This window comes from Myotis brandtii, unplaced genomic scaffold (genome assembly GCF_000412655.1).
Source record: "Myotis brandtii unplaced genomic scaffold, ASM41265v1 scaffold125, whole genome shotgun sequence".
Taxonomy (NCBI): Eukaryota; Metazoa; Chordata; class Mammalia; order Chiroptera; family Vespertilionidae; genus Myotis; species Myotis brandtii.
The window spans coordinates 8,453,700-8,473,846 of NW_005354385.1; the positions used below are offsets into that span (position 1 = coordinate 8,453,700).

Here is a 20,147-nt window from a genome sequence, read left to right on the forward strand (position 1 = left end):
CCTACCCTGAGCATGACTGAGGGTGGCATCGCAACCTCCCGATCGGCCCTGCTCTGTGCATGATGGGGCGGTGCCCCAACTCCCCAATCGGCCCTGCTCTGAGCCTGACCAGGGTCTGCACTTAGGGATTGGGCCTGCCTTCTGCCACCCGGGAGCAGGCCTAAGCCAGCAGGTCGTTATCTCCCGATGGGTCCCAGACTGCAAGAGGGCATAGGCCGGGCTGGGGGACCTCCTCCCCCTGCCCCCCGAGTGCACAAATTTTTGTGCACCAGGCCTCTAGTCCTATATAATAAAAGCCTAATATGCTAAGTGTCCAGTTGTCCAGTCAGTGGTTCAACCAATCAAAGCATAATATGCTAATGATATGCTAAGGCTGCTCAACCACTCGCTATGACGTGCACTGACCACCAGAGGGCAAACAGTTGACTGGTCAACCAGTTGCTATGATGTGCACTGACCACCAGGGGACAGACACTCTGACTAGTAGGTTAGCTTACTGCTGGGTCTGGCCAATCGGGACTGAGCGAGATGGGCTGGACACGCCCTGGAGCCCTCCTGCAGTCTCTCCCCAGCTCCGATCATGCACTGGTGGGGTCCCTTGGTCCTGGCCTGTGCCCTCTCGCAATCAGGACCCCTCGGGGGATGTCGGAGAGCCCGTTTCGACCCGATCCTGCAGGCCAGGCCGAGGGACCCCACTGGTGCACAGATTTGGGCACTGGGCCTCTAGTAGAAAATAATTAAGATGGACATATTGCAGCTATCTACTTCATTAATAATTATATTCTTGCCAATGACAATTACTCCTGGTGGTAAGTAGATTGCTAAAGTATGTAGAAGTTAACTTCTCCTGCACAGGCATTTTTAACCTTTCTATTCTTCCTCTTCCTCCAACCCTCCTACTGTCTCTCCCCAAGACTTCATTGAGTATCTGATACATGGTACAATGTTGGATACTAGAAATGCCAAGGTGGATAAGAGCTCCCTTAAGAGCTTGTTCTTAATACAATATGATTCTTTAACTGAATGAATGAACACATAGGAATGTTATACAACAAAATGTGTGTAAATGTCTTTCGCCACCTCAGAATGTGTTTTTCTCACATTGTGGATATGGACTGTGTGGCTAACTACTACTTATTTTCAAGACTAGGTTTAAACATGGAGGTTGAAAGGATTCATCCTTTTTTTTTTTTCCCATTGCCGTGGCACCTTTTAATTTAGCACCTAAGAGAGTGCCTGGCAGAACAAAGATGTTTCATAAATTAATAAATGTTAAGTACTACTACTGATTGAATTTAATTGTGTATGTCATTGAAATATGTACAGTACCTAGGTAGTGAGGAATGTGGGTGCATGTGCCTGTCCATGTGCACATGTGTGCATGACAGTGATATATATAAAAGTCAATAAATTAAAATTAAATCATAGAATTAATAGCATGTGATCTGAGCTTTCATATGAATTATTATGTCAATGGGTAGAGAGATGGAAGAGGACATTTCAAGCCATTGAAACAGCATGGACCAAGAAATGTGCATGGAAAACAATAGTTACTAATGGGAAAGTTGTCCAAGAAAATAGAAGCAGAATAGAATAGAGGTCAAAAAAGCTGGCTCTGGAATTGGAGGGCTTGAGTGTATTTCTTGACTACAACCATCTCTTGCGTATATCATTGGATAAGATATTTCCCCTCCTGATATGTCAGTATTGTTATCTGTCATATGAGCAAAATAATAGTTCATTCTTCTTAGAGTGGTGGAGGGAATGATACAATAACATACATAGTACAAAACACTTAGGACCTGGCTGGTATTATTTACCATGTATTATGGTTATTATTACTAAGGTTTTTAGAAGAGATAAAATGTAATGGTAACGTAGAACTAGATTTTGAAGGAACTAGGAAGACATGATAATAATTTTAGGGGTTATTGTTTGTTTCTTTTTTCAATTTATTTATTTATTTTGTTTTAATATTACATAGTTTAAAAGTTATTTATCCCTACCTTCTTATACCATCACAGTAGGGCAGGGTAGGATTTCAACCTATTTCCAACATCACACCACACAAAATAGCTATGAATTTATATTTGAAAGCAAAGTTTTAGGAGTATCTTTTAAAAACAGGGATTGCCCTAGCTGGTTTGGCTCACTGGATAGAGCGTCGGCCTGCGGACTCAAGGGTCCCAGGTTCGATTCCGGTCAAGGGCATGTACCTTGGTTGCAGGCACATCCCCAGTAGGGAGTGTGCAGGAGGCAGCTGATCGATGCTTCTCTCTCATCGATGTTTCTAACTCTCTATCCCTCTCCCTTCCTCTCTGTAAAAAATCAATAAAATATGTTTAAAAAAAAATAAAAAAAATAAAAACAGGGATTAATCTAAACATTTAATTATTGTAACTTACATGTAACATTTTTTAAAACTTTACGTATGTGTTATTGCTTCCAACAGTATTTCAAACGGTTTTCTTCTCTATGACTAGGAATCATCTTCTCCAAAATAAATTAATTCCACTGTCATCTTAAAGATGCTCTGTTTTCTTTTACACTAGAAATTTATTACATTTTTTCTTAGAAAAATACTTTTTCTGATGTCAGTCTTATAATATGGGTTATTGCCCAACAGTGATTAGGTTGCATTGTGTCTATGACATTATGACATTAAGATGTTTTGGAAGCTAAAGGTCATAACTTTACAGGAGTAAACAATAACATGAATGAATTTAGGTGGCTAATCTTATATAATAAAAGCATAGGATGCAAATTGTCCCCTCAACCGGGAGTTCGACCAGGGGGCGGGGCCGGTCGGGGGAAGAGAGGGAGGCCCTGGCTGGCAGCCGACAGCTGCTAGGGACCCTACCAGTGCATGAATTTTGTGCACTGGGCCTCTAGTGTCTCTACAATTGGCAATACAAGGAAGCATGTTATAGTAGATACTATGAAGGAAAAGAGAAAACCAAGTGCTAAGAATGGAACATTTCCATTGTTAGATGAGGGGAATGAAGGCAGTCAGTTGAAAGTGTACTGGGAAAGTTCTGTCATACTTCTATATGAAGTCAGAGTGGAGAGCCAGAGGTAGTGCAGCAGAAGTTAATTTATTTTGTGAGATGTAGTTGCTACTGTAAAGTTAGTCACATTAGTGCAGGGCAGGTCAGATCGACAATGCTAGACTTGATGCAGTTCATAATGTGTGTAATAATAGGCCTTTTTCATACTCCAAATAAGTATAGACAACATGGTCTATATCAAATTAATAGAACTTAACAAGGTGGAAATTACTTCATCTGTTTAAGTGGAGTCTAAGAAATTAGGTGATCACTAAAGAATTGACATATATCTAAGACGACCTTTTAGTTAATTGGAACCTCAATAATAATAATGATTGATAATAGCTACCAATTATTGGTAGCTATTTTCAGGTAATATAGTAGACTCATTAAATAGAATATATCATTTTTAACTTTAATAAACCTATAAATTACATATTATCCCTTATTACTATCCATATTTTATCTCAGTCAAGGTTCAGATAACTGAAATAATATGCCCAAGGTCTTACTAAAAGTGTGTGGTTAAAACAGCAACAATCTCAAGTTTATATTCAAAGTTCATGTCTTTCAAATATATTTTTAGCAGTATGACCATGAATTCCCTGTTGGATTTTCTACCTGCCTTTGATTATAGCACCTAGGTGCACTTATATTTCTTTTTGGGAGCTAACGTGTTCTAGTGGTCATGGTTGAAAATCGGCTTTCCTTTCTTTTGTTCTTCTGAGAACTTAGAAACCTAAACTATTCCTTTTGAAATATTTGTTACTAAACTTCTTATTGACACTTTGTTTTCTAACAAATATAATCGGGGTTTCCTTCTTGTTTTTATTTTTTTATTTATTTTTAGAATACTTTGACCTAGCTTGAGCAATAACAGCAAACTGATACACGAGAACACATAGTAAGAACAACTGCTTGTGAATAATAGAGGATAATACTGGGTTGACTCCGTGCCAGAAACTTCTCTAAAAGTCTATCTGAACAGAGTACATTGAGCTTTAAAGAGATTGCATCTGTTTGAAAAGTAAAGTTTCTGGAAGCAATTACATATTCTTAGCAGCTTTGCAGCCTATATCCCCGAGGAGCCTGATGTCACAATGGTAGTGTTATTGAACAGTGGTGTACACAGTGTCTTTATGTTTTATTTAACAAGATTTATTTTAAGTATCATTTGCTTCCTCAAAAAGTTTATTCTTTAAATTTGGGTTCAGTTCAGTGCAAGATAGTAGAGATCGTGCCGAGAATGCCAAGTAAACATTACAGTTATTACGTCTTGGGGGATGGGTGAAATTTTGGAAGTACTTTAGGGAAGAAACAGCTATAGACCTTGTTCAATAATCTTCAGAGCAAACCAGAGAGCGGTCTAGAAAATTACTTTGTAAATATAACTCATACTGTGCATGCTAAGCTATTCATCAATTGGCCTGTTGAAGAAAAATAGGCAAAAATGATAGATTTAAGGAATAAAAACAAAATATGATTTGGCTGAATTTTGCAGTTGTGTGTGTGTGTGTGTGTGTGTGGATGTGAGTGTATGTATTAATGACATTTGTAGAATAGTAGTATAGCCTGTATTTAAGGACTCTTTTGGGAAAAGATGGCCAATACTTATTGTGCATGCAATTTACACATATTCATTTAATCATCACAACGTCCATGTGAAACTAATGAAATCAGCCCTTAATTTACAGAGTAGTTCTGAGGATTCAAGAAAGACACTTGCATGTAGTAAGCCCTAAAGGAATATTAACAATTATTATTATTATTACATGACTTAATTGAGGATTTGCTTTTTTTCTCCTTTTATTTACACAATGAAACTGATACCATTATAGGAGAATCCTCTCTCTCCCCCCACCTCCACCCTAGGCTCCCCCTTCTCCCCACTCCCAATCTCTCTCTCACTTCCCACCTTCTATAGTAAGGTTACGATAAAGCCTCCACTGTGCAGAAGCTATTGATTGTTTGATAGTTTCTGTGTCTCAGCAGTCAGACATCCCCCTTGGCCTGGTTATATTGTATTTAACAATCTCCTACTCACCTCATGTCGGCGACATATGTACCACCCTTGACCAGGATATATTGAGTTAGAAGAATTCTGAAAGGTGAATTAAGGACTTGTCAAATAACAACTCACTTTGCCATGTTCACTTGAAAAGCGTTCAGGCTTCTTATTTGAATGAACATTCGATTCAGTTCAATAGATGGTCGTAATAGCATGGTGGAAAGTCAGAATCAGGAAAGGAAAAAGGAAAAAATAAAGGCGTTAGCCTACATTGCTTCTGTCCTTTTAGATTGACATATTGACACTGGAATGAATTAGATGAAACAATAATATATAGAGGTTTTATCCATGAATCAGTTCACAGAATAAATCCCCACCGCCCCCCCCTCAAAAAAGTGTTTTTCATCTAAGGATTCAAAAGTCCCAGCTATTTCCAGAAGCAACATCTGTTGCTTTGCCAGTTTCCACAGAGATGAGCTTGTGTTGATTTTCATCACATTTGTTCAAATCTGGAATCTGGTTAAAACATGCAAACAGTTGCATTGCCAGTTAAGTGATGCATCATATCGTACCCTTTGAATAATGCTATGTTTCTGCATTAATTTTGATTCCAGTGACATTTTCAATTATGGATCCAAGTATGAATTATTTTAAAATAATTTGGGTTAGAGTAAGAAATAGAAAATAACACATTCTAGAAGGAAGAACACTATGATACATACATGTTCTTAGAAAACATAGTTATACTTTAAATCTTCTCAATTGGAATTTGTATTTTTTTAGCACCATTTTTGGAATAACTTGTAAAACGAAGTAGTCTCTCAATTGCTTGTTATGTTAGCACATTGTTTAAACTACAGAGTGACCATCATAGACGTTTCCTGTTATCCAACTTTTAATGCTTTCATATCGTTATCCAGAGGTTGATTGCATATGAGTATTTTGAAGTGAAACCATGTATAAAAACTGTGATGTTTTTAAAATTGAAATGTCTGATGTTTGTGTACCTATATCTAATAAAAGTGTAAAAGAAACAGCAGAAGAACAAACAAAGGTTAAAGTGCTGGCAAATATTCTTGGGATAATTACCGAAGTATGATAATGGATTTAGTCACTCAGCTTGCTGCAGGCCTTTGCAATACACTGAGTCCACAGTCAGTCTCTCCTGCTATTATGTTATCAGAGATAACAGGTGGAAAATATTGAGAAACTCTAAATGTTGCAAACATAAGTAATGCATTTTTTCTATATTTTAAAAATTTTTGGATATTTAATTGACCATTTAAAAAAGAAATTTGCTATCTGATATCTAGTGATTTTTAAATTTAATTTTCTTTATTTCTAATATGGGACAAATGACTAATATGTCAGAATTTTTCCTTATGTTAATTCAATATAACTAATTTACAGGAAGAACAGGAATTGCAAGTGATCACTACAGAAGGATAAGCACAGCAGTCATAATTTTCTGAGCATTGCCTAAATACTAGGCTTTGTTCTGTACTCTTCACTTATCTCAAATTCTCAACAGCATTATAAAGGAAGGTATTGTTATCTCTACTTTGTAAAAGAGAAAACCAAGGTTCAGAGAGCTTTAGGTAATTTTCACAAGTTATTTAGTAGTGGAATTGGTAGTCAAATTCATACACTTTTGAATTTAAATTTTGTTCCAGTGTTTTCTCTATTGGTAGAAATAACTGAACAAATCCATGATATAAACTTTTAAAACTAATATTGTTATCTTCATATATAAATACTAGAGGCCCGGTGCACTGATTTGTGCACCAGTGGGGTCCCCAAGCCTGGCCTGTGGGGATTGGGCCGAAACTGGCTCTCTGACATCCCCTGAAGGGTCCCAGATTGCGAGAGGGTGGTTCTCAGGTGATGCACCCCAGAATTGAGCTCCCTCCTCTCTGGTTCCGGGTGTTACCAGAGAACAACAGCTACCAAGTTACTGCAGCACAGTAGCTCCTGTGTTGATTGTCTACCCTCTGGTGGTCATTGCACATCATAGCTACTATCCGGTCGGACAGTCAAACGGTCACTTAGACTTTTATATATATAGATTTCTGGGGGCTATTCCTGATATAATGTTGATTATTAAGACTGATACTTGTTCACTATCAGATTTTTAGCATCACAGTTAAATTGATAGATTCCTTAAAATTGGTTTCTTAACAAATATACAGATATATCATGGCAAAATAAAAACAGCAACAACAACCCCAGAAATTAGAATAATACTGACACCTTTTTTTTCTACAGCTTCCTAGATTTGCTCCCAAGAAAGGTCAAGATATCTAAACTCTTTGAATAACATATTCTTTATTTTAAAAATGGATGTAAGAATATTTTCATATCAGGATAATATTGAAGATTAGAAATAATGTAGAGAGAGAAGCTAGTAGTGCCTGAGATATGACAAGTATTTATTTTCTATATAAGTTTCTTTTAAAACTTTCTGGAAAAAGACAGTATTATAAGTGGCAACAATTTATTCTTTGGTGATATATAACTGATAATAATATAAGGTGAGATATTTGGAAAGAATCAATGAAGGACTTATCTTTAATATGGCTTTTCAATTATGCACTTTATTCTAAGTATTGTATGTATAATTATTAGTCAGGGGGAAAGGACAGAATGTCCCTTTATGCAAACTATTCCAGGCTTAAACACAATAGAAATTATTTATAAAGTGACAAAGGGAGAATAGAAATGAAAGACAAAAGACTATCATTGTTTACACTTAATTATTGAAGAGATGCATTTTTTTAAAGATTCATCTATCATTTTACATTGTAATAGCTTCTAATAGAAGTCTGAGAATAAAGGTAGAGGGAAGTAGTAAATTTTGAAACTTAGAGAAATTGTGTCTTTTGACTAATATAAGACTGAAATTTGATATGTTATTAATTTATTCATGGACTTCCAGTATTCACACAATGAATATTTACAAGTTGACTGATTTAATAGTAACTCATCCTATATAATAAAAGCCTAATATGTTAAGTGTCCGGTTGTCCAGTCGTCCGTTCAACCAATCGAAGAGTAATATGCTAATGATATGCTAAGGCCGCTCAACTGCTCGCTATGATGTGCACTGACCACCAGAGGGCAGACACTCTGACTGGTAGGTTAGCTTGCTGCTTGGGTCCGGCCAATCGGGACTGAACCAGGCAGGCTGGACATGTCCTGGAGCCCTCCCACATTCCCTCCCCAGCAGGCCAAGCTCTCGCATCCCTCCTCAGCCCCGATGGTGCATCAGTGGGGTCCCTCGGCCTTGCCTGCGTCCTTTTGCAATCCGGGACCCCTTGGGGGATGTTGAAGAGCCAGTTTAGGCCCGATCCCGCAGGCCAGGATATGCCTCTAAGCTATCAACCTTTATGCACCAGGCCTCTAGTCTTAAATATATGTTTATGAAGAGAACACACTTGAGTAAAACAAACTAGCATGAGGTAAATGTCCAAGTGATATAATAAATAAATAGCAAAATTTGGCATTTGATATCCAGCATCGGTTTCAGAGATTCTTATAGCAGGAATAGAACTTGAAACATCACATGGCCCAGATTACTGATTTTAGCATGTAGATTTCTAACTTGACCAAAACTTTACCTGGCCTTAAAGGTCCAAAAGAATGGAGCCACCACAATGACTTCCCATTATCTAGCAAAGACATATTTCCAACTTTTATTTAGTTAGGAAATATTTGGGTTAGTTATTTTTGCTGTCATTTATAAGAACAAACTGTGTGTAGACATTATACAACATAGTTTACATTTCTGTACATGTTATTTATTATATTTCAACCTCAAAGCTGTCCTGTGGCACTGGTGTTATTTTCCATGTTTTGTTCAACAGAATAGGGAAGTGATGCTCAGTTAAATATCTTTCATAAGTTTACACGATGGTGATGTTTGGATTCAAAGGCAAGTTTGTTTCATTAATCACACTGTTTCTTGAATGATGGAAAATTATTATGTAATTTCTACACTTATCTCCTTATAGAGATAAATATGTTGCTATTGTTGCTATTCAATGCCCTTTTATTTTGGTCTATGGATAAACAATTAAGTATGCTATTGGTGCATTACCCTTTAAACATGAAAGTGCCCCATGTTTTTCATTGGAAGAAAGTATATGCCTCTAAGCTACCAACCTTTATGAAAACTTTTAACATATTCTGTTACTTATTCTACTCAGATGGACACTCCAAAGCTTAAATAAGAAACCAAGATAAATTCCTTAGTGCTTCCACTATGCATAAGTTTTATCAAGGACTTTTTTTTTTTTTTGCTTGCAGGGATGACTTGTCAAGCTCGAACATCATACACTGAAGATGAAGTTCTTTGGGGTCATCGTTTTTTTCCTGTAATTTCCTTAGAAGAAGGGTTCTTTAAAGTTGATTACTCCCAGTTCCATGCAACATTTGAAGTCCCCACCACACCTTACAGTGTGAAAGAACAGGAAGAAATGCTTCTTATGTCATCCCCCTTAATAGCACCAGCCATAACTAACAGCAAAGAAAGACATAATTCTGTGGATTGCTTAGATGGCCTAGATGACATTAGTACAAAACTTCCATCTAAGCTGCAGAAAATGACGGGAAGAGAAGACTTTCCCAGGAAACTCTTGAGGATGAGTTCTACAACCTCAGAAAAAGCCTACAGCTTGGGAGATTTGCCCATGAAACTTCAACGAATAAGCTCAGTTCCTGGCAACTCAGAAGAAAAACTGGTATCTAAAGCCACCAAGATGTTGTCTGATCCCATGAGCCAGTCAGTGGCTGACTTGCCACCAAAGCTTCAAAGGATGGCTGGGGGAGGAGCCAGGATGGAGGGAAATCTCCCAGCCAAATTAAGGAAAATGAACTCTGATCGATTCACATAACAAACACCCTCTTAGGCATTATTTACTGTTGGATTTAGTAATAATCTAATATTTGGCTGATGAGGGAATCCTCTCTAAAGAATCTGAAAGGTACATTTCCTCCCCAGTCAGATATGCTTATTTGAGAAGCCTTATTTCCAAGTACTACTACTGTGCAGAAAGCAAATGTTGTGAAGGGAGGGCATCATAAGGAAATTCCTACTAACGGGCATGTATTATCACATCATGCATGCAATAATGTGCAAATTTTGCATTTAGTTTTATGGCATGATTTATATATGGTATATTTATATTGTATATTCTGGAAATATATATATATATATTTAAAGGGGTGGTATTCTCCATGACATTTCTAATATGTAAATTAAGCCGAAGATGAATAGATATCTTTCAGGGCGATAAAACTATATATATGTATGTATATGTATATACACATATATACATATATATATGAACACACACATGCATACATACATATATATCTGATAAAATTGTGATGTTTTGTTCAGAGTTGTAGTTCTTGTGCATGTTTACTTTATTAGGCTAGGAAGGCTACTGGCATTAATTATTAATACCAAATATTTTAGCCTTAACTTATTTGTCATTTTTAAAATCTAATTTAATGTTTTCTGCTGTTTAAGGTCCTGAACAGTTTCCAATTGTACTTTATATGAGGGAGTCACACAAGTCTGTGCTATTTATGGCCCTGCCAAAATATAACCATTATATATTTAACTTGTAAATTTTAGAGTATATCAATATGTTGAAGATTTTTTACAATTTTTAAAACTTGCTAGTACTGGGGGGAAATAAAGATAAATTAATTTGAGAATTGGTCCTCTCCTGGACTAATTAAAATCTGGACACCTGTTTTGTATATGATTTAACACAACTGTGAGCTCTGAACAAATGTTGAATCATTGTGATAGTCAGTAGCCAAGTTGTACTGAATGCAGAGAATGTGTGAAATTACATAATTAATGGTCCTGTTTCAAACTGAGTCAATTTTCACTTTGTTTCTGAAACTTCTGTCATTTCAAAAACCAATAATTTTTCCTTGTGGAGACACAACAATACACTGAAAGAGATGATAAATATTTATGTTTCAAATATATATGTCTAATTGAGTGTCTTCTTTTTTTTCCCAGAGATTTCTTTTAATTTAAAAATTTTAAAGACATTTTTATTGATTTCAGAGAGGAAGGGAAAGGGAGAGAGAGGTAGGAACATCAATGATGAGAGAGAATCATTGATCAGCTGCCTTCTGCATGCCCCACACTGGGGATCTAGCACACAACCCGGGTATATGCCCTCACCAGGAATCAAAACCATGACCTCCTGGTTTCTAAGTCAACGCTCAACCACTGAGCCACGCAATTTGGGCTAATTTTATTTTTTTATTACAGTTTCCATTCAACACTTTTTTGTGTGTGTTAGTTTCAGGTGTACAGCACAGCAGATAGACATTAATACAGTTTACAGAGTGTTCCCTCCGATTCTCTTTTCTTATGCCTTTCTTTTGTTGATGGCATTTGTTGTAATAGGACAGACTTTTGTTTCCTCACCTGGGGAACCTATCCTACCCAACACCTGTCACTCAGTTTGTGACGAATGTTTTGTATATACTTGAGAGAATTTAAAATTTGATGAATTGAAAGTATTTTACCCATCCATTTTTTTCTCTTTTTTGGTGTTATTGTTTGGTTGGTTAAACACTGATTTCATTGGTATATTGGATCCCTGGCCTACCAAAATAATTTTAGCAGTACTATTTTTTAACCTTAAGGTTTTATATTTATAATTCATTACAGAATCAAAACTATTGCTTGGTGGAACACCTACAAAATAAAGATTTAGAATGCAGATATTTTAGTGAAAATTTATAAGTGCTCCTTATCAGAATATAATGGATTTTCCTATAAAACTTTTTGAACATTGCAGTGCAAGTCTGCCCATAATTAATCTATTTGTCCTTATTAACATGCAAATCCTTAATGGCTGGTTTGGGCACTCATCATTTCCTGTTTTTAGCAATCTTGTGATAATTCCCTTATTGGAAAATTAACACATCAACAATTCAATCACTGACTACAAGAATACCTTCTGGCTACCTCTGTATCAACCAAATTCTGTAGGTGCAAACATATACCAGGGAATTGTTACTGGCAAAATGATCAACCTTGAGCATACATCCACTGTGAATAAAGCTGGTTGCCCTACCCCTTAATCTCTGAACTTTCCTTTTTGCTGGATATAAGAAGTGAAATAGTAGCAGAAAGAGGAGTTGGGAGGGGGGGGTCGGAGTGGGAGGGGGTAGTATATTTATTACCAGTGGAAGAAACTGCATAGATCATTTAGCCCAAACACTTAAAAACTAAATAGAGCCATAATTTAATTTGGAGAGCTATTTTGTCTTTGATACCAAGTAGAATATGGGCCCCCAAAATAAACTCTCCAAAGATTTTCATTAATTCATTTAACTTTTTTTTTTTTTTGCATGCTTTGTTTTTTTATGTCCCAGGCATTTCTCGCTCCTGGGGGATTGGGGTATGACTAAGTCAGAGGAGGTCACTGCCCATTTGCACAATGCATATCAGTAGGAGGATGGGGAGGGGCACTGTGAGACAGACAAGAAACAAATGAGATGATTTCAGATAGTAACATATTACTTAAGGAAAGGAAAACAGGGTAAAATGAAAAAATGACTGGGTGAAATAATAATCATTTTAGAGTAGGTTACTGGTTTAGGGAGGGAGTGATACTTAAACAGAGACTTGGATGATGAGAAAACAACCCCTCTTGCCAAAATTAATATTTCTTAGTGAATGCTATTTCTTTATTTTTACCATGTATGTATGGGAAAGATATGATTTCTGCATGTAATTGCAGCTTAACCCCTATTGCTAAGTTGCTCATAAGTCCCAGTTTCCATTCAAGAGTGCCAGCTTGTCCTGTTGCACCTGTGTAATTATTAACAGCACTCCCTTTCACTCTTAGAGTGTCTTGGTTTGAATGATATATTATATGGTGACTCTACGTTTTTGTTGAAACTAACTAAATTATAAAGTCTAATATATTTGGATAAAAATAAAGAATTGCTTTTATTCTCCCTTTGTGGATTTTTTTGACACTGATCATTCCACACAAAATCATTGCAGTTTCATATATGGAAAAGTGACTGGGTGAAATAATTATTTTAGAAGAGGTGACTTCTTATCAAAGTGATTTTGTGTAACATTTGTTCATTCTGCACTTGACATGTTTTCTCAGCAGTGAAATGTTATGCATTTTATTGACTGAATAAAAAATAAACCTGTGGTGTTTCCATTTCAGGAACTTGTATGAGCTCAAATCAAAGAGAGTAAAAGTCAACTTAAGCCAACGAAGCTTTCAGCCCACCAAAATATAATGTGTTCATTGAACTGAATAATTATTTAACAACTGCAAACTAATCCCTTTTTATGGGATTTTTATGGTGTATGTAGCTCCTGTCATGATAAAATATTTCATTCTATTTATCAAAATGATGTAAATAAAAGAAATACAATTATTTTGATAATGCTCATCTTCATTTTAAATATTATTCATCCTTTTCAGCAATAGGTAAATAGGCTTTTGTAAATACTTACTAAATGAAAAATAAGGATATATCATTAATTATTTCTGAAAAAATTCTTATGCTGTTCTAAATACATTCATATATGGTTTTAAATACTATAAAAAAGCATTTAGCTGTCTGATTATTCAAGAGCCACTTTGTCTAGACAAGATGGAACCTTAATGGATTATTTCTGTGGGAGGAAGAGTGTGATTATGGGGAAGGTGTCTTACACACTGTATTATGAAGTTTTCTATCATTCCATACCATGAAGAGAGTTCACCTTGGATGCACAGCACATCTGTGAGCTCTACTTCAGTAGTTGTGCTTGCATTACATAAATACTTAATTACCATCAAACTAATTTCATTGTCTGGCATGCAATTTATAATTATTTAAATGAACAAGGTCATTTAGGTTACAAAAATATAAACTCATGTATTCAATACTGCAACTTCAGTTTTATAAAAACTATATTTAACTTTCAAATCATGATTGGGTTTAATATTTAAAGTGTGTTCATCATTTTTCCATCCCCAAACAGTTAATTACTCATATTTCTTGATTCAATGTGATTGTAAGAAGACTCTTAACTTTTAAAAGGTAATAATTTAATCCATCACAATTCCATCCTTGGGGTTAATTTTTATTTTGGCTCCTTATTGGTGAGACACATCAGCAGTATGGAACCTGAACTTCATGCACATTATTTGAGATCTGCATTTCTTGGAGGTGTCTTCATGGACATCTCCTTTGCTGAGCCAGAGTGTTTCAAAAGCCACAGTAAGTACAACAGACAAATCCTTGTTTTCTTTAAATAAGAGGTCACCTTTTTAAAAAGTGTTCAGTTGTTTTTTTTGAAAGAGTTTCATAGAAAAATTATACAGTATTCCTAACTTTGGATCAGGCCAGTTCTGTGATATGTAATATGCCAACTCCCTGGTACCTTTCAGAATTAATTCAAAAAGCCAAGTTCTTACAGCTTCTGGCTTAGAGGAGTTCAAAGAAGATGGATCTCATCATTTAGTAGAATTTTTTTTTTCTTTTTTCAAATTCTGATTTTCTTACCTGAAAAGTCTTGAAATCTTGGCTGTCTCAGAATATTTGGGCTATGTGTGATCAAAGAGTACTGTAGACAGCAAATAAGGTAGGGCCCGTTACCTCCCCACTGCTCACTAAGAATCTCATCTGTAACTCCTGCTTATCCTTTCCCAGCTCCGCATGTCAATCATTTGCATGGTGATCTGCCCACATTATTTGAATCTTTGCAACAACTATATGGTAGATATTTTACAATGAAAAAAACTAATTCTCAGGTAGTCAGTCTATTTAGTCTATTTTTAATTAAATTAAATCTACAAACATGAGAAGTCCCTGCCCTCTTGGGTGGTTCTGTTATTTACATGCAAATCCCTTAACCATTCTTGAATTGCTTCTTGATTTTCCATTTGGGAACATTATCTTTTTGTTTTTAACTGAAGTAGATGAAAATCCAATTTGGTTTTGTTTTGTTTAACTCTTGCTACCCACTACACCTCCACCACATCCATCCTACCCTAAATTTCCAATGTTGTTATAGCATGCTTTAATTAGATTAACTATCAGTGTTTTCTTTAAGTGCTATAACAATTGAGCCCATATGTTGTTGTTTTTTTCTTTATTGATTAAGGTATTACATATGTATCCTTATTCCCCTCAATGCCCCCCACCCCCCACTCATGCCCTCACACCCCCTGATGTCTCTGTCCATTGGTTAGGCCTATATGCATGCATACAAGTCCTTTGGTTGATCTCTCCCCCTTACCCCCACCCTCCCCTACCTTCCCTCTGAGGTTTGGAGGTCTGATCTATGCCTCTCTGTCTCTGGATCTGTTTTTGTTCATCAGTTTATGTTGTTCATTATATTCCACAAATGAGTGAGATCATGTGATATTTATCTTTCTCTGACTGAGCCCATATGTTTTGATCATTTTCCCATTGTGTTGGGATCTCCCTTTATCATCATGCTGGGGAATTCCATTTATGGCATTCTTGGTGTAGAAACCCTGTTTTATGAGGCACGTATTTTCATCTTTTCTTGGTTTACTTCTTTGTTTTCACTAAACACATTTTTCAGGAACTTCTCATAAAAAATATGATAGTGAACTTTTTGAGACTTTGATTTTTAAAATAATCAATCTGTACTTCCTAATTAATATTAATAGTTTCATCTGGTGTAGAAATCACTTTTCTTCAACATTTCAGTGACATTGTTTCTTTACTTTTTCTTTTTTTTTTAACCTAATGTTGCTACTGAGATGTCTGATGCTACTCTGAGTTTTAATTCCTTTTCAATTTAAAGCTTTCAGAATATTATAATCTTCCCCTCTGTTCTTAATTTGCATGATGTTCTGCTTAAGTGTGAGTCAAGTTTAGTCCATTTTGCTCTGTCTTTTCAGTCTAGACAGTTTTCTTAATTTTTTAAAATTTATTTTCCTCTATTTTTCTCTATTCTGTCATTCTAGAATTTTCATTATTTAGCTGTTGAAACTCTTGGAATGATTTTCTAATGTTCTTACATTTTCTCTTTTGTTATTGTTATGTACTTTTCCTCTACATTTTTGAAGACTTTCTTAATTTTAAGTTTTATGACTTTCAGTTTATGTCCATTTATTTGATTTCATTTCTCTTCCAAGACTTTCATTTCTTCTATAACAGTTTTATTTTTAAATAACTTTTTTGTTCTCTAAATATGCCTTTAAAACAGACTTTCAAGTTTTATTTTGCTACTGTCTCCTTCCCTGACCTCTTTGCTCTGCTAAGCCTTTAAAATTCTCTATTATTTCAGTGTTTTAGGAAGCAGTAGGAATAAGTACTTACAGCATTAATCTGCCACTTTGAGAAGAAAGGTTAGCATAACTGCATTAGTTTTCTATCACTGTTATCACAAATTACCACAAATTAGCAGCATAAATAATACAAATTTATTACCTTACAATCTATAGATAGAAGCCCAATATAGGTCTCACTTGGCTAACATCAAAGTCAACACAATTGTGGTTCTTTTGTGTTTTTTGTTTATTTGTTTGTTTTTTTTCTGGAGGCTTTAGAAGAGAATTCATTGCATTGATCTCTCCAGTTTCCAGAGGCCATCCACATTCTTTGGCTCATTGTTACCCTCCCTCCATCATCAAAGCCAGCAAAGTTGAATTTCTGTGTCTTTGTGACTCTTCTACCTTTCTCTCTTCCACTGTGCTATAATCCAAATAATACCTCCATCTCAAGATTCTTGATCTAATCACATATGCCAGTCCCTTTTGACAAGTAAGGTAACATATCCATTGGTTCTAGAAACAAATTCCTTTGAGGGTCATTATTCTGACTACCTTGCAACATTTCTTACTTATTCCCTTTTATACAAAGAGAGTTTAATTTCAATAAAACATTTCCTCCAAAAATCTAAGTATAATTTTATGTAGGTTTAAAAATAAGAGCAGGCATTTAAAAAAATTAAATCCTAGCTTGTGAAGAAACATTTATAATAATAAAAGCATAATATGCTAATTAGACCAGATGCCCTTCCGGACGCACTTCCTGATGAAGCTGGGGCTGCCTGGGTCCCAGGTGCCTACCGGCAGCCAGAGGCAAGCCCGGGTCCCAGATGTCAGAGGGAAGCCGGTGCCACAGCCAGGGGAAGAAAGGCCTACTATTTCACGAATTTCATGCATCGGGCCTCTAGTATTTAGTAAGACATAAATTATTCTCTTAGGAATCTATTTTTGTCATTGTGAACAAATGTCTGACCAGGTTTCATTTTACAGTTCTTCATGGAGAAAACAGGCAAACAAAACATTGTTTCAAGAAATAGATTGATAATAACATCCAAAAAACAGTGATTCAAGAAATAGATTGTTATATCCTAACCTTGTATGTCAAATCCACTTTTTTTTTGGTTAGCCACCCCACCCTTGGGTCTTAAAACTCTATCAACGGTGGGTTTAGGTTTCAGTAAATCAGCCTTAAACTGGTATCATTATTTATTGGCAGAAAAACATTACTGTGCCACTTAGACACTTAAAATATATGAAAGTTTATGACCTGAAGTTACTTTTAGCAATAAATTTCATTGTATTTTAGCCAAATGATCAATGAACTGTATGCAGACACATTGGATGGGCCCTTTGGGAGTTGGCACTTTGATCACGTTTGTTTCAGTGGCTGACTGAATGAGAAGCGTAAATCTGAAAATGTCACTTAGATGCAGGTTTATTTTTGTAAGTAAAATATGATAGCATGTCTTCTACCTAGTATCCCATTGTTATGAAAATGACTTGAGATGTCTAATGAGATTTATGACTTCTTTTTTATTAAAGACTAGAGGCCCAATGCACGAAATTCATGCAAGAGTAGGCCTTCCTTCCCCCAGCTGCCGACAACGGCTTCCCTCTGGCACCTGGGACCCAGGCTTCCCTGGCAGCCCCTGCTTTGTATGGAAGGACGTCCAGTCTAATTAGCATATTATGCTTTTATTATAATAGATGCCTAAATAAATGATTTCTTTTTTTAAAACATATTTTATTGCTTTTTTACAGAGAGGAAGGGAGAGGGATAGAGAGTTAGAAACATCAATGAGAGAGAAACATTGATCAGCTGCCTCCTGCACACTCCCTACTGGGGATGTGCCTGCAACCAAGGTACATGCCCTTGACTGGAATCGAACCTGGGACCCTTGAGTCCGCAGGCCAATGCTCTAAAATGATTTCTTATCATCAACTTTTATCTCCCTTTCCTTTTTACTGTAGAGGGACTTCTCAGTTTTATAAAGCATGCATTTTGAAAAAATTGTGCACATAATAATTATGATAGAGACTCATATTTTTGTAACCATCTATAGGCTTTACTTCACTGGCTCTCACTTTCCCTATATACAAAATTAATAGTATGAAATTATATTGCATTCTTAGATTCATATTTTACATTATTTACAACTTTACTTAAAATATGTAGATTTGGACATTTGAATGAACTCTGATCCAACCATAGTTTACTAACATAAGATTTATATTTAAAGCCAGTCCCTTTTCATTCTAGCAGCCTTACAGAGTTGATATTCAACTTTAAGAAGAGATTGAGTGGAAGATATTTGGTAAATTTGGATCGATACCATGATAGGATTACACAGCTTCTTACAGAAAGTAAAAGTAAGGATAAACCATAATCTTTTGATTTATTAATGTAAAAGTCATTATTTTTTTTACCATGACTATTTATCCCCTCTATGCCCTCTTCCACCCTACCCCCACCCACAATCACCACACTATTGTCCATGTCCATGAGTGGTTTCTCTCTCTCTCTCTCTCTCTCTCTCTCTCTCTCTCTCTCTCTTTCTCTCTCTCTTCTTTTTTATTCAATCCATCCATAATTATTGCTGACCAAGTTGGAGGGACAAAATTGCTTTGGGAAGAATCAAGATGTTGGGTACAGTTGAAATGGAACACAAACTGTGAATGACCAGTATTCATGCCAATAGTCTATTCTGAACCAGTAAGGTAAGGTAGTTTTAAGTAACTGGTTATATATATTATTGATTGCTTTCTCCAGTACCCACCTAATACTTTCCAAATTGTCAAACATGAATGCCCTGTATATAGGTGGACCTCTTACTTTGTGCCATGTGTACACTGTACCACCTATTGTCCTTTGTTGTGTTTTTAAATGTATTTATTTAACTTTTAATTAAATTTATTGGAGTGACATTGATTAATAAAATTATATAGATTTCAGGGGTACAGTTTTTTAATACCTCACCTGTATATTGTATTGTGTTTTCACTATCCCAAGTCAAGTATCCTTCCATTATCATTTATCTTCCCTTTACCCTCTCTTACCTCCCCAAACCCCCTTTCCCTCTGGCAATCACCCTACTGTTGTCTGTGTTTATGAGTGGTTGTTTTTTTCTTAGTTCATTCACCTTTATCACCCAGCCCCACTCCCCCTCCCTCTGGAAGCTCTCAGTCTGTGTTCTTTGTCTATAAGTCTGTTTCTATTTTGTTAGCTTATTTTGTTCATTAGGTTCCACATATAAATGAAATCATATGGTATTTGTCTTTCTCTGACTGGATTGTTTCACTTAGCATACTACTCTCTAGGTCAGTGGTTCTCAACCTTCCTAATGCCGCGACCCTTTAATACAGTTCCTCATGTTGTGGGGACCCCCAATTTCATTGTTACAAATTGAACATAATTAAAGCATAGTGATTAATCACAAAAACAATATGTAATTATATATGTGTTTTCCAATGGTCTTAGGCGACCCCTGTGAAAGGGTCGTTCGACCCCCAAAGGGATCGCGACCCACAGGTTGAGAACCGCTGCTCTAGGTCTATTTATGCTGTTGCAAAGGGTATGACTTCCTTATTTTTTATGGCCTAGTAGTATTCCATTGTGTAACTGTACCACAGCTGTCTTATCCACTCATCTACTAATGGACTTGGGCTGCTTTCAAATCCTGATTATTGTAAATAATGCTGCAGTAAACATAGGGGTGCATATAGTCTTTCAAATTAGTGTTTCTGATTTCTTGGGATATATTCCTAGAAGTGGAATTGGTGGATGATAAGGCA

The 20,147-nt window shown here is 36.0% G+C and overlaps 1 protein-coding gene across 3 annotated transcripts in view; it reads left to right on the plus strand.

Moving 5' to 3' along the window:
* KCNJ3 (potassium channel, inwardly rectifying subfamily J, member 3) overlaps positions 1-20,147 on the plus strand; it is a 210,198-nt gene that overhangs the window by 127,743 nt on the left and 62,308 nt on the right. For 2 of the 3 annotated variants that reach the window (XM_005859319.2, XM_014534063.1), the window contains one exon: positions 9,361-11,061. The exons of the other annotated variant lie outside the window; for it this stretch is intronic. In XM_005859319.2, coding sequence (XP_005859381.1) covers positions 9,361-9,947 — 587 coding nt within the window. In that variant the 3' untranslated portion in view covers positions 9,948-11,061. Of the gene's footprint in view, positions 1-9,360; positions 11,062-20,147 lie in introns of those variants that run through there. 3 annotated transcript variants of the gene reach the window in all.